Source organism: Globicephala melas, chromosome 4 (assembly GCF_963455315.2).
Source record: "Globicephala melas chromosome 4, mGloMel1.2, whole genome shotgun sequence".
NCBI classification, from domain to species: Eukaryota; Metazoa; Chordata; class Mammalia; order Artiodactyla; family Delphinidae; genus Globicephala; species Globicephala melas.
Genome location: NC_083317.1, coordinates 68,758,395 through 68,772,588, shown reverse-complemented (window position 1 = coordinate 68,772,588; position 14,194 = coordinate 68,758,395). Strand labels below are relative to the sequence as shown.

The window sequence follows — 14,194 nt, the reverse complement described above, 5'->3', positions numbered from 1 at the left end:
CCTCGGCCCCGCCTCTCCCTTGTCCTTCCCACCACCCCGCTCGCAGTGGCCAGTCTGGGCGGAGGTGTTCGCGCGAGGAGAGCGTGCTCTCGGCGTTTGATATGGCGGCAGCCGCGGCGACTGCAGCGACGAAAGGGAATGGGGGCGGCGGGGCCCGGGCCGGGGCCGGCGAAGCCAGCGGCTCGCGAAAGAAAAAGGGCCCGGGGCCTCTGGCCACGGCGTACCTGGTCATCTACAATGTGGTGATGACCGCGGGGTGAGGCTGGGGCTCGGGAAGGCGGGGAGAGAGTCTGGCCGGGGAGGGGGCTCTGCAGCAGGAGGAGCGGCCCGGCTGGCCCGCCGCGCGCAGCGCAGCCCCGGTGGCGGGAGTCCGGTCCCCGGCACCTGGGCTCCGGGGGCAGTCGAGGCTGAATCCGCCTGGGTGCTTGCTGGGGGTCGAGCAAGTTCCCAGGTACCGAGCTGGAGTTCCAGTGCTCCAAGGGGGCTCGGGGGAGGCTGCCCAGGCGCTGGTCCGGAGGGCCTTGGGAGGACGTATGGGCTAGCCACACGTCCATGTCTGAGGGGCGTTGTGCCGGGCGATCCTGCAGCGCTGAGAGCCCAGGCGGCAAGTCACGAATGGCGAGCTGTTCTCCCCAAAGGGAGTGGAGGGAGCTGTGTCTGCAGAGTTGACCATTTATTTCGGCGGCTGTTTTCAAAATCCAGGATGAACTTTAATGGGAAAGGTAGTGGAACAGCGTTCAAAGTTTTTGCCCAGTGACATGAGCAGTCCTGTGCTTTAGGTGAGTTTAGACTTTGTAGGATGGATTGAGGTGGGGAAGACACTAGAGATGGAAGGCAGAGTTACTGGGGAGAAGCGTAATAGACCCTGGAAACAGATTTTACCCCCTCTTGTTTCTCCTTTATTTCAGTCCATCCCTTGTCGCAGCGAGTTTTTAGTTGTAGTTATGACACTAACTGTGTGACCTTGGATAAATCATTTTATTTCTCAAGACATCCGTTTTTTCATCTGTAAAAACTAAAGAGTTGAGCTAGGTGATCTCCAAGATTCCTCTAATTCTCTGACCCCATTATTTTTGATGACAAGGATCACAGGATCAGACTGTTATATATTTTTAAATTTTATAAATTTGTAAAAAAAAATTCTTAACATTTTATTATGAAAATTTTCAAACATATAGAAAAGTTGAAAGAACTGTATAATGAACATCCAGTTTTATTTATTTTTAAAATAGATAATACATTGGCCAGGTGCAAAATTGAAAATGTATGCACGGGCATACAGTGAAAATCTTCCCTCTACCTTCCCTTCCACCCAGATTTCCTCCCTGGAAGGCAGATAATTTTGTTTATGTTTCAGATACTGATACAAGCAAATATGTGTACATAGGTATTTTAAAAATATGAATGCTAATGATTAGCATTTCAGCACCTTGCTTTTTTCACACACACACACACGCAAACACATCTTGAGAGGATCATAGGCTTTATGGCTAGTATTAGAAACAGCCAGTATTGAAACCTAGGCTCAGAGAAGTTTTGACTTGAGGTCACAGAACTTGTTAGTAGTAGTTCTGGGTTTAGAAGCCATATTACAGATGCACGTTTTCTTTATCACATAAATGGTCACAGAATGATTTTAAAAGAATATTCATCAGTGCATATGTGTGTATTTATATATAAAAATTCTTGTCATCTTAGCAAGGGCTTTGATGAGAGCATTGTACTGAAGAGGGATTTTAAGATACATTGGGGAAGACGAAAAGAAGCCTTTATTCCTGAACCATGAACATAGAGAATGGGGTGGAGGGTCAGGAGTGGTATCTTAAACCAGAAGAAAAGTTGGGGATATGAGAGTAAAGTAAGCTTTTTTTCTAGGCTACTGAAAATGCTGAACCAGTTACACCATTAAGGAATTCATTTCTTTTTTTTTTTTTTACAAACTCTTGTTAGATGTATTTGTATGATAGTTTCTAGAAATAACATAGACCACATACCCCACTGCTTAGTTAAGATTTTACACATAAATAAATCTGTTAGCACCTTCAAGGAGACACACCTTAATAATGATATACCTCATTTAATTATGGAACTTAACAAATAAAAAACTACAAGGCCTGAGAAATTTATTTTGGAGGACAGTAGAACAGAAATGTAGAGTTCAGAGCCATATGCCTAAGTGCTTCCCTGTTTTGTGTTTTGTATTGATCTGGCTTTCTTTACTAAATTGATTTTGGGAATCTCAGCTTAAAAACCTTTTATTCTTTTTAAAAAACAAACCATTTATTCATATGTCATTTGCAGTCTTTTAAAAGAATAGATTTTAAGGTAGGGGTATGTTCAATGAGATACTTCTAAAAATAGTTTAAAACATCTCTCCACCCTGTTGTTATTACAGACCCTTTAACTGCACAGGGCATTTAAAATTTTCCTTTAATAGTTTTTTTCTCTTGTCTTGGACTTCCTGGCACCTAATTTAGCTGCTCAAGGACCAATTTAGCTTATTTCCCTCCTTTTGGTCTTGTTCTCAACGGGCAAGGTTGCCAAAAAGCTGAGCTCCAGATGGGTGAGGTGCCACTGTGCTTTTGCAAAAAGCACTCTTCGTAGGGTGCTACTGGAGGTGCAACATTTCTGTGCATTACATACAGCTTAGCGTTTGAGAGTGATAATCGATAAACCTAGGACACAGATCTTGAGGTCACCTTTAGTAATATCTATGATTGCCACATCTTTCTATTATAATCCTACTTACTTTTTTTTTTCCTTCTGATTGCTCTTTTTCTTAGGTGGCTCGTTATAGCTGTTGGTCTGGTCAGAGCATACCTGGCTAAGGGTAGCTATCATAGCCTTTATTATTCCATTGAAAAGCCTTTGAAATTCTTCCAAACTGGAGCCTTATTGGAGGTGGGTCCTGAGATTTGTTGTTGTTGATTTCTGTTGTTTTAAAATTAAAAACAAGCTACTAAATTATATTGAAGTAGCCATGTTTCTGCTGGATTTGCTTTAAATGTTGAAAACTTGCCTCGTAGAACGCCGTGTATAATGTTGATACCTGGTTTATCTTTTTGACATTCTACATAAATAAGATCTCATTTAACTTGTATTACCTGGAATATATTTTACATTTAACTTTTATTGGCAATCAAATGAAACAAGCTTATATTAGGATTTTTAAAAATTCTAGGGACTTCCTAGGGAAGTGTTAGCAAACTCAGATACTTACAGGGACCGGGCATATAATGGGAACAGTGAAGTTGGTGAGTGTAGGATGTCAGGAATGATAAATATAAGAAATAGTAGAGCCTGTTTAAAAGCCTCCAAAAACCTTTTTAAACAATAGTTTATTAATTTCCCTGTATTAAGGGTAATATATATATCCAGTCCTGTCTTCTGGGGTAAGTATATGATAGGATTTTTGACTTGCAATTCAAATTATTTTAAGCAAAAGGAAATTTATTGGCTTCTGTAGTTGATAAAGATAATAGGGTTAACTTACAAAATCAAAGGAACCAGCTTGGGAATGAGAACCAAGGATTTGATGTTGCAGCACTCTCTTTCCATCTCTCATCACTGCTTCTCTCTATTTCTCTTTGAATATTAGTCTTAGGCTCTCCTACTGCAGATTGCCTTCTCCACCTGGTGGGAGAGAGCTTATTTTTTCAGCGTTAGGGAAGGTTTCTGGTTGGTCTTACCTAGACCAATCACTCTTGCCAGTGATGTGAAATACTTGATTAGTCAGATCTAGGACACATGCCCATACTTCTGGCCAAGGGACTGTAGACTTCGTTAATGGAAAAGGGGGAATGAGGTAGCTTTGGGCACACACCATAGCTGCCATAGTTCATTATGGTGAAAAATTTTCGGGTTGCACAGAAGATCTGATATTCAGTTTCATTTTACCTAGCCTTTAGGCCAAGCCCATCATGACATTTGGAAGGCTGTTTAAGAAAAGACCATTTATCTCCATGAAATGAGATGTTACCTCAACCTCTCACCCTCTTTTTTTTTTTTTAATTAGTTTATTTACTTATATTTGGCTGCGTTGGGTCTTCGTTGCTGCGGGCAGGCTGGGGGCTACTCTTCGTTGTGATGTGTGGCCTTATCATCGCAGTGGCTTCTCTTGTTGAGGAGCACGGGCTCTAGGATGCATGGGCTTCAGTAGTTGCAGCATGTGGGCTTCAGTATTTGCAGCATGCGGGCTCAGTAGTTGTGGCTCACAGACTCTAGAGCGCGGGCTCTGTAGTTGTGGCACACGAGCTTAGTTGCTCCACGGCATGTGGGATCTTCCAGGACCAGGGCTCGAACTCGTGTCCCCTGCATTGGCAGGCGGATTCTTAACCACTGCGCCACCAGGGAAGCCCTCACCCTCATTTCTGAAAGCAGGAAGTTGTAGGTTTTGGGTTTTTTTCTCCCAGAAAGCAGAGAGATTTCAATACTGTCCATACTTATATGTTTAAGTTAGATGGTATGATGAAATGAACGTACAGCTGGAGGCTGAGTGCCCTTATTCTAAGCATGCTGGTTTTACCAACTTACTTTGTGAATTTGGGCGAGTCATTTATCTCTTGTCCACCTTGTTTTCTCATTTGTAAAATAATTAGTTTGAAGTAGATTTGTAAAGTTCCTTTCTGCCCTAACAGTTTGAGTTTGAGGAGACTAGCAAATCCTTGTGTGGGCCATATTGTAAACTTAGAGGCTTAAATTTTGGGGGGAAAGGGGCAGTAGTAAATAAGTATCACTTGTCTGTCAGAGCTTTGGCCAGCACAGTTCTCAAGCTACAGAGAACCAAGTTTGGAGTCAAGACCATCAGAAACTGCCTGAGCGCTTGATATAGTAAGTTGTATCCAACTGGAATACTTCAATAATTTACTAATTTAAAGGGGATTCTATCTCTGTAAGACTTGGTAATATTAGAGGTATAATTTTTAAAATTTAAGGATATCTTAGGGAAGGTTGTGACATTAAATAGTGTGATGCAAAATCTACTCAGGAACCAGATCTTAGACTTGGAGGGATTAGCGCATTTATCCCTATAAAATTTTTAATAGGGATTTAAGAAAATATTTTGGAGTTCTGGTTTTATCTCTGTTATCCCCACTAAGACCCAATTAGGTGACAAATCCTGGATTTGATTTTGGGAAAAGAACTCTGCAAAATGAATGAAGACTCCCTGGGATGTGCAGAGAATTAGCTTTGTAGATGGCAGTGATGGCAGTAGACCCCTCAACCTGAGACAAGAGAGCAGGCTTGCTAGAGCTGCATCTCCTGAGCCGTCCATTAAGGAATGTTTTATTGCCTACCTAACCTACATAGTATAATAATGTGCTTAGTGTTGTTTAATTACAGATAAGTTGTCCTTATGGAAATTATTCGTGCTTGACAATAAACCGTGTTTATAGGAGGAAAAAATGAGTCCAGGGAGGTCAGCTACTCACTTATATCTCTGCATGAATATTCTGAATAGTAATCTGTGTGATTATTCTTTAGTAGGTTCTGTGGGAATTTGCTTTAAGAGGAAATAGAGATTACTTGTTCTCAAGAAACTTCAAATCTTCTTAGGAAAATATAACACTTTGCTTTTTAAAAATATAAAACATTTACTAAGCAAGTGTAAATGGGCATGTAGTAGTGTAATACAGAAAGACTTTCTGAGGAAATTAAATGATTTTTTGCAAAATGGGTGCAAAGATATATTGAGTTTGTGATACAATAATATAGCTTTTTAAAAAAATATTTATTTCTGGGGCTTCCCTGGTGGCGCAGTGGTTGAGAGTCCGCCTGCCGATGCAGGGGATGCAGGTTCATGCCCCGGTCCGGGAAGATCCCACATGCCGCAGAGCGGCTGGGCCCGTGAGCCATGGCCGCTGAGCCTGTGCGTCCAGAGCCTATGCTCCGCAACGGGAGAGGCCACAACAGTGAGAGGCCTGCGTACTGCAAAAAAAAAAAAAAAAAAAAAAAATTATTTCTTTGGCTGCACCAGGTCTTAGTTGCGGCGGCAGACAGGATCTCCATTGCTGTGTGCGGGATCTTCATTGTGGCATGCAGAATCTTTCTGTTGTTGTTGCAGCATTCAGGACCTTTAGTTACGGTATGCAGGACCTTTAGTTGCGGCATGTGGGACCTTTAGTTGCGGCATGCGGGATCTAGTTCCCTGACCAGGGATTGATCCTGGGCCCCTACGTTGGGAGCATGGAAGCTTAGCCACTGGACCACCAGGGAAGTCCCAATAATATAGCTTTTTAATAAAGTAGACAGAAATCCTAATTTTTTTCCACACACGTATCCAAGAATGTCTTGAGTAATTTTTATAGATAGTTTTTCAAAATATTCCACAGGTGATAGTTAAATAAGTATGTGTTTGAGTCACTGTAATGGGTGCCATGGAGGTTGAGCCCTTGCTAGTAAAGACCTTAAAATCCTACTGGGTAGATGACTATGTTAGGACTCTTGGCTGGAGATTATAGAAACTGACTTAAACTGTAAGGGGAATTTATTATAAGTGTATAGTATGTCCCATGGAATCCAAGGGTGGGGATGCAGCTGGGCTTTAGGAATGGCCTGGAATCTGGGACTGGAGCACCACAGGGAACCCAGGAGGTCTTGCTCTGTCTCTTATCTCTACTATTGTCTCTCTCTCTTTTTCTCTGGTTCTTCTCTTCTTGCAGACTGGGTTTTGTTTTTGGTTTCTTAGTCTGTGTGGCAGACAATGGTAACAGAAAACTCCTGAGATTGTAGTTTCTGCAATCGAGAGCAGCTAATTAAAAACAATATTATTTCCATTTCCATATTCCTAGCAAAGGGCCTATATATGTCCAGCTTGAATCAGGTGCTTATTCCTGGACCTGTAGACAAGAGTAGGGTCACATTAACCATATAGAAGTTGGAGGGAAGGGACAATTTATAGAAAAGTGGTGCTAGGCATTAAGTCCAAGAAGTATTTACCAAAGTAATGAGACGCAATACAGTGAAGATGGTAAGGCATGAGATGATTTATAAATTGTTAGAAAGTAAAATACTGATAACTTTGTGGGCCAAGGGATCAGTGTGTGAATAACTACAATGTGTCTTGAGTTGAATCTGAGAGCTAATTAACATAGGTAGCAAAAGTATATTTTTAAAATGCCATTCATAGATAAATAAAATATATCTCCATACCATAAAATGAGTGAATTACTGGTACTTGTTATAACATGGATGAATCTTGAAAACATGCTTTGTGAAAGAAGCCAGAAACAAAAAGCCATGTGTTGTTTGATTCCATTTATACAAAATGTCCAGAATAGGCAAATCATAGAGACAGAAAGTAGATTAATGGTTGCCAGGGGCTGTGGGGAGGAGAGAATGGGGAGGGACTGCTAATGGGTACAGGATTTCCTTTTAAGGTGATGAAAATATTCTTGAATTAGATGGTGGTATGGTTGCACAACCTTGGGAACATAACTAAAAATCACTGAATGTACACTTTAAATAAGTGAGTTTTGTGATATGTGAATTATATCTCAATTTTTAAAAAATGCCGTTCAGGGGCTTCCCTGGTGGCGCAGTGGTTGAGAGTCCGCCTGCCGATGCAGGGGACGCGGGTTCGTGCCCCGGTCCGGGAAGATCCCACGTGCCGCGGAGCGGCTAGGCCCATGAGCCATGGCCGCTGAGCCTGCACGTCCGGAACCTGTGCTCCGCAATGGGAGAGGCCAGAACAGTGAGAGGCCCGCGTGCCGCAAAAAAAAAAAAAAATGCTATTCATCTATAATGAGCCGGATAAATTTTCTTTTTACTTTATTCTTTTTTTCGGGTCCATGATGTTCATGGATAAGGACAGACTATCTTTCCAGCTTTGTTAAGAACTGAGTTAAAGTTTAGAAATTAAAGATCCTACATTGTGGCGCTTTAAAATTATTTCTAAGAGAATTTGGATTTCTAAATATATTTAGTTAACATAAGAATGTAATTGCAGCAAAGACATTTTCAAATACTCGTAATTGGATGTGCCTCTGTGATTGACAGTGAGGATTCCAGTAGGTTAAGGACTGCTCTGCAGAGACATTAATTGTTGAGACTAATACAGACCATCTTCAACACATGTACATCAGTACATATATTCAATATCATTTACCTGCCACCGTCCATCTTGGAATATCTAATGGACCACAGGCACCTCCTTTCCTTCTTATTCTCTTCTATCTCCTCCTAATGCTTGGAACCCTCTTATCTACCGAAAAATAAAATAAAATAAAGAAAAATAGTGTCATTTGTTATCTTTTCCTAGAGTTGATTTAGGACTGGGTCTGAAATGGCAGAACTGGTTCTGGAGAAGCAGTGAAGGAGAGAAGATAGCTTTTGTTGTTTTCTAAGCCCCATCTCTGTATTCTGGTCTAATTCTCATGCCTCACGTCACAACTCTCCTCAGATCCTTTAATGAAATAATAGGAAACTGATTTTGGATATTTCTCTAAAATATAGCAAAATCTTAAGAATTTGTAGGAAGAGGGCTCCCATCTTGTCTCCCTGCCAGTTTTTGTCTTTTTGCCTCAACTACTGGATGATTTTTTCCCACAGAGATACTAGGTGGTTGGGTTCTGTGATATTACTAATACTTTAGGCACATTATATATTAACTTTGCCTTTCTGAACTCATCTGGGGACATAACCATCATCTGTAATATTTTTCTTCCTTTTGGAAACATGCTAATTTCTCAGTAATTTTAAAAAGGAACTTCTGAAACACAAGCTATATGCACATTTTAGACTAACTTTATTCTGAGGACTTGTTTTGAGAAACCAGCCCTCTAAAAGAGACTTCTGAAAAGCTAGCAGAGCAAGTCATAGTAGAGCTATCTGACACAAACAGGAATGACAGCAAACCCAGACAAACCAGCTTCAGAAACAGTGTGAAAACCAGAGGGAAATAGAACTTGGGTATAATTAATAAGTGTCACAACATTAGAAGGGAAGAGGGAGACTGTGGGAAACAGGAGTCCACCCACACAGGCCTCACTGCTTAACAACTCAAGCAAATTGATACGGTATTCAGAGAAGATAGGTATTGGCTATAGAAAAGAGTGTGCTAAAATTTTTTTTTTTAAGAGAACTAAAAATGTCAATGGTGGCGGTTCAGGGCAGGAAGCAGGCCACAGTGCAGAGAAATAAGTGATACTGAAGATTCAAGAAAGGCGGGAGTTCCTAGTTATAGTCTCAGCTAAAACAGATTACAGAGCAGAAACCATTGGGACTGTTTAGAGTGTACTATTTGAATGTCAAAAAGAACATTACAAAATACATAGTGCCAGGCATATCAGAGATATTATGTGTTGGTGGACTAGCTAATGCATGAATGATTATCAATAAAACAGAAAAACAAAATATACAGGAAAGTAGTGAAACTTAACAGATGAATAGTATAGTAGAACCCAGGTATCTAGAAAACAGAATGAGGGTATACAACCTGTCAAAAAGTACGGCTACCAGAAGTAGAAAAGATTGGAAAGTATAGCTCAAAGACAATCAGGAAAAATTCTAGAAAACTATTCAGAACGGAAAGCCCCTCTCAGTGCGGTTATTGAGAGTATATGGAGTTGTACATAGGCACTGTTTTTCAAGAAAAAAAATCCCTTCCCTTCCTGGGCACCTATTTGTTAAATTTTTAAACTTAAAAGAAAGATAAGTGATTTCTAGCAGAGAAGAGATCTTAAAATGTAATAGTAAAACAACTTGGGACATTAGACTTTGAAAAATAAAAAGATTCATATGAAGCTAGGAGACAGCATTAGATTCCTGAATAACAGACCATGCAATTTCCTACAGATGGAGACATTTTGAAAACACCTACCAAAATAATAGAACTTTGAAAGAACCTTATCAAAGGGTTTTTAACTGATATATAAGTAAATAAAATTAACCAATTCTTTTTTTTTAATAAATTTATTTTTTATTTATTTATTTTTGGCTGCGTTGGGCCTTCACTGCTGCATGCAGGCTTTCTCTAGTTGTGGCGAGCAGGGGCTACTCTTTGTTGCGATGCACGGGCTTCTCATTGCAGTGGCTTCTCTTGTGGAGCATGGGCTCTAGGCGTGCGGACTTCAGTAGTTGTGGCGCACGGGCCTAGTTGCTCTGCAGCATGTGGGATCTTCCTGGACCAGGGCTCAAACCCGTGTCCCCGACCTTGGCAGACGGTTTGTTAACCACTGTGCCGCCAGGGAAGTCCAATAAAATTAACCAATTCTTTAGACTAGCACTGTGCAGAAGAACTTTCTGCAACGATAATATTCCAAATCTGTGCTGTCTGATATACTAGCCGCTGTTGAGCCCATGGGGCAGGTGAGACTGAAAATCTTGAGTTTTATTTACTTTTAACTGAAATTTAAATAGGCACATGTGGCTAGTGACTACTGCATTGACAGCATAGCTTTAGACCGTCATACAGATTGCAAGGTATCCACATGTAATTTCATAAAATATTTCAGATTCTCCCAGGGTAGAACGAAGTGGGAAGGAGGGAAAGCAAAGGAAGACAAACCTTGTGATGTAAATTTTAGGTCACAACAGAGTTTATAAACTTTTTAATTCATAAGACAAAAGTAATGAGAATAATTATTAAAATATGGTGATGTTTTCAGGTTAGGAAAATCAAAAGAAAAAAAGCAAATTGCAGATATTGGAAAAGGTATGGAAGGGTGCATATCAAACTGTTACTAGTGCTTACCTCTGAGGACGGATGTGGTATTTGGGGGGAATACAAGGGAATTTCTGCTTTTTATTCTATATACTTTAGTGTGCATTTACATATCACTTTGTGAATCTTTAAATTAAAAAGGAAAGATATAATATGTAATAAATATGTAATAAAGTATAATAGAAAACAAAAATGAATTAGGAAAATAAGATTTAAAAGTTCTTTGAGGGCTTCCCTGGAGGCACAGTGGTTAAGAATCCACCTGCTGGGCTTCCCTGGTGGCGCAGTGGTTGGAGGTCCACGTGCCGATGCAGGGGACATGGGTTCATGCCCCGGTCCGGGAAGATCCCACATGCTGCAGAGCGGCTGGGCCCGTGAGCCATGGCCGCTGAGCCTGCGCGTCCGGAGCCTGTGCTCCGCAACGGGAGAGGCCACAACAGTGAGAGGCCCACGTACCACAAAAAAAAAAAAAAAAAGAATCCACCTGCTAAGGCAGGGGACACGGGTTCAAGCCCTGGTCTGGGAAGATCCCACATGCTGCGGAGCAACTGAGCCCCATGGGCCACAGCTGCTGAGCCTGCACTCTGGAGCCCACGAGCCACAGCCGCTGAGCCTGCGTGCCACAACTACTGAAGCCCACACACCTGGAGCAGGTGCTCCGCAACAAGAGAAGCCACAGCAATGAGAAGCCCACACACCACAACGAAGAGTAGCCCCCGCTCACTACAACTAAAGAAAGCCCACACGCAGCAAAGACCCAATGCAGCCAAAAATAAAATAAATAAATAAATTTATTTTTAAAAAAAGTTCTTTGAAAAAAGAAGAAAATAGACAGCTTAGATAGGTTATCTTTTGATTTAAAATGAAGTACAGAATTTTACATCTGTTAAATTAAAAAGACAGTAGCAGTAACAATAAACTTATAGGATGATTGAGTACACACAAATGCATTGTTTCTGATGTCTTTGCAAGTAGACTCATTAATTTTATCAAAGTAAAAAAGTAGGATGGTGGTTACTCGTTTAAAAAGCAAAATTCAACAATCTGTTGCCTGTAAGACTGACGTAAGCTTACTAAAGGACAAACCAGCCTTCCACGACCAAGCAGGCAAGAAAAACAGGACCATCCTGCTTAAGATAAAGTTGATTTCAGAGCAGAAGCCAAAGAGAAACTTGCCGCATTTACAATTTGTCACGCAGAAGGAACATGGTAGACACATGTTGGTGGAATTTATTAATGGCTGAATGATTATCATAGAAAAGCTGGCAGAAATGGCTAAAGAAGTAAAAATAGAATTGTACTTGAGAAGTGTCACAGTATATGTAAAAGAACACTGGAGACAAGAAATTGGGGTACTAAGACTTGGTTGTGCCACTTGGTCTCAACCTCTCTGTAATGAATATTCTGGATTAGATGACCTTAACACTTTTTTTCCAGTTCTAAGTGCTGTGGGGCTTCAACATTTCACAGTCAGAATATGAAAATAAAGCAGATAATGAATTAATAAATTATAGAGCCAAATACAGCAAAAAAGGTCAGATTAAGTGACAGAAAAAGTAACAGTGATTATGGAAATTTCACCTATTTCCTCCTTCAAAAATGGATATAAAAGGATTTTGAAAACATGTTTGGATTGAAACCTTTGAGAGAGCGCACTAAATACCCTCTTTTTCTTGCTTATGTTCTGAACATTGGGAAATAACTCAAATTGTATAAGGACCCTAAAAATCACCTTTATTAGTGATAAAGGCCTAGCGGGAGGCTGTGTGTTAGTGTGCAAGTCAAGCAGGTTTGCTAACTGAACTCCAGAGGTAGACTCTGCCTCCCCCAGGCAGCAGGGGCCAGGGCAGCATGGAGAAAACCAGAGAGCTTGGGGTTCTCTGTGGAAGCCCTAGGGTGGAGCTGAGGTACGCATGCCCCATTCTTGCCAATTTACTGATCAGATGCGTCATCCTTCCTTTCCCAAGTAAAGTGATTAATGGGTGGAGAGAGACCAGAAATATTTGGAAGAAAAGCCTTCTCATGAAGCCAGAGGAGAGGGGAAAGGTGTTTGCCTCTAATCATAATCATCTATAACATAAGTGCTATATATTCATCGTAGCAAAACCCAGATACACATAAAGAAGAAAAAACATGTCGGTCATAAGATAATGATAACTGCTGATAACGTATCGATGTCTTTCAAGGCTACATGTTGTTATATAGGTAAGTTTTAAGAAAAAAAGATGAAATCATAAATACATATAATTTTCAAAACTAACCAAATACTGGTAAACATAACCCAAATTAGTTCTAGACCTCTCCATAACATGAGTGTAGTAGACATGCTTTGTGGAGCTGCCCAGCTCAGGGGGTTTTATTCTCTGGAAATTTTCACAATTCTACCACTAGACCCATACCAGCTGCATCTCTACCCCTGACTCTGCCTCTCAGGCCATAGCTCGCTGATCCAGGGTTGCACACCTGGCCCAAACTGGGCTGGTCAGACTTTTCTCCAGGAATGTGGAATTTTGAATTGAAAGACAGAAATTGGAACTTACTATAGCTGAATAATGTTAAATCCATGAACTAAAGCTGCTTGGGTTCGTATTCCTCTTGAGACTTGTTACTCTTTTTTGGACTTTGTTATTGTTATTTTACCTTGGATTAAAAATGAAACTGAAGGGTGAATAGACACAGCACAGAGGATTTTTACGGCAGTGAAACTACTCTGTATGATACTGTAATGGTGGGTACATGTCATTATACATTTGTCCAAGCCCATAGAAGGTATAACAGCAACATTGAACCCTCAGCTACGGACTTCGAGTGACAGTGATGTGTCAGTACAGGTCCATCAGTTGTAACAAACATACCACGCTGGTTGGGGATTTTGATAGTGGGGAGGCTGTGCTTGAGTGGGGGGCAGGGGGTAAATGGGAGAGCTCTGTACCTTCCTCTCAGTTTCGCTGTGAACCTAAAACTACTCGTTAAAAAATGGAAGTCTTTTTAAAAAATGAAACTGAACAAACTTGTTGGTAACTTACAAAATTAATTTCCTTAGTGCAAATCTTAGAAACTTTTACAAAAAAGATGTTTCAAAGTAACCTATTGTGAAAGATGACATTCAACATTGAGCTTGAATTTTGAAACTAAAATGAGCTTATTGCCACTGGGTGGAAATGGAAAGGGTTCAAGAGAGAGATGTTTACTGCTTTTTTTTTTTTTTTTTTTTGCAGTTTTTCTTTCTGTAATTGATCATGAGGTTATAGTTGATACCTGTGGCTTCCTTCTTCTACTACCCATTCCATATTTCCCTTACCCACAGCAGTGACCCAAACCTTCATTCCCAAGGGGTCTGAGTCCTTAGTCATTCTGCCTCTTTTTGGTTGCTGTAGTTTTCCATTAACGTTTACTACTGGAAATGCTAAGAGGTGCCTCAGAACCCCCTGGCTTCCATATATAGTCCGCTTTGCCTCGATTGTGTATGGCAACATGATATCCCCTTGGCAATCAGGATTGACCACTCCCTCCATAGATAAACCCCCTTTT

General features: G+C 40.7%; 1 protein-coding gene across 1 annotated transcript in view; it reads left to right on the top strand.

Annotated features, from left to right (window-relative positions):
• Nucleotides 1–53: 53 nt before the first annotated feature.
• HACD2 (3-hydroxyacyl-CoA dehydratase 2) overlaps nt 54–14,194 on the top strand; it is a 91,782-nt gene continuing 77,641 nt past the window's right edge. Inside the window, exons 1-2 of the mRNA XM_030858442.2 lie at nt 54–256; nt 2,784–2,901. Coding sequence (XP_030714302.1) covers nt 102–256; nt 2,784–2,901 — 273 coding nt within the window. The 5' untranslated portion in view covers nt 54–101. The remainder of the gene's footprint in view (nt 257–2,783; nt 2,902–14,194) is intronic.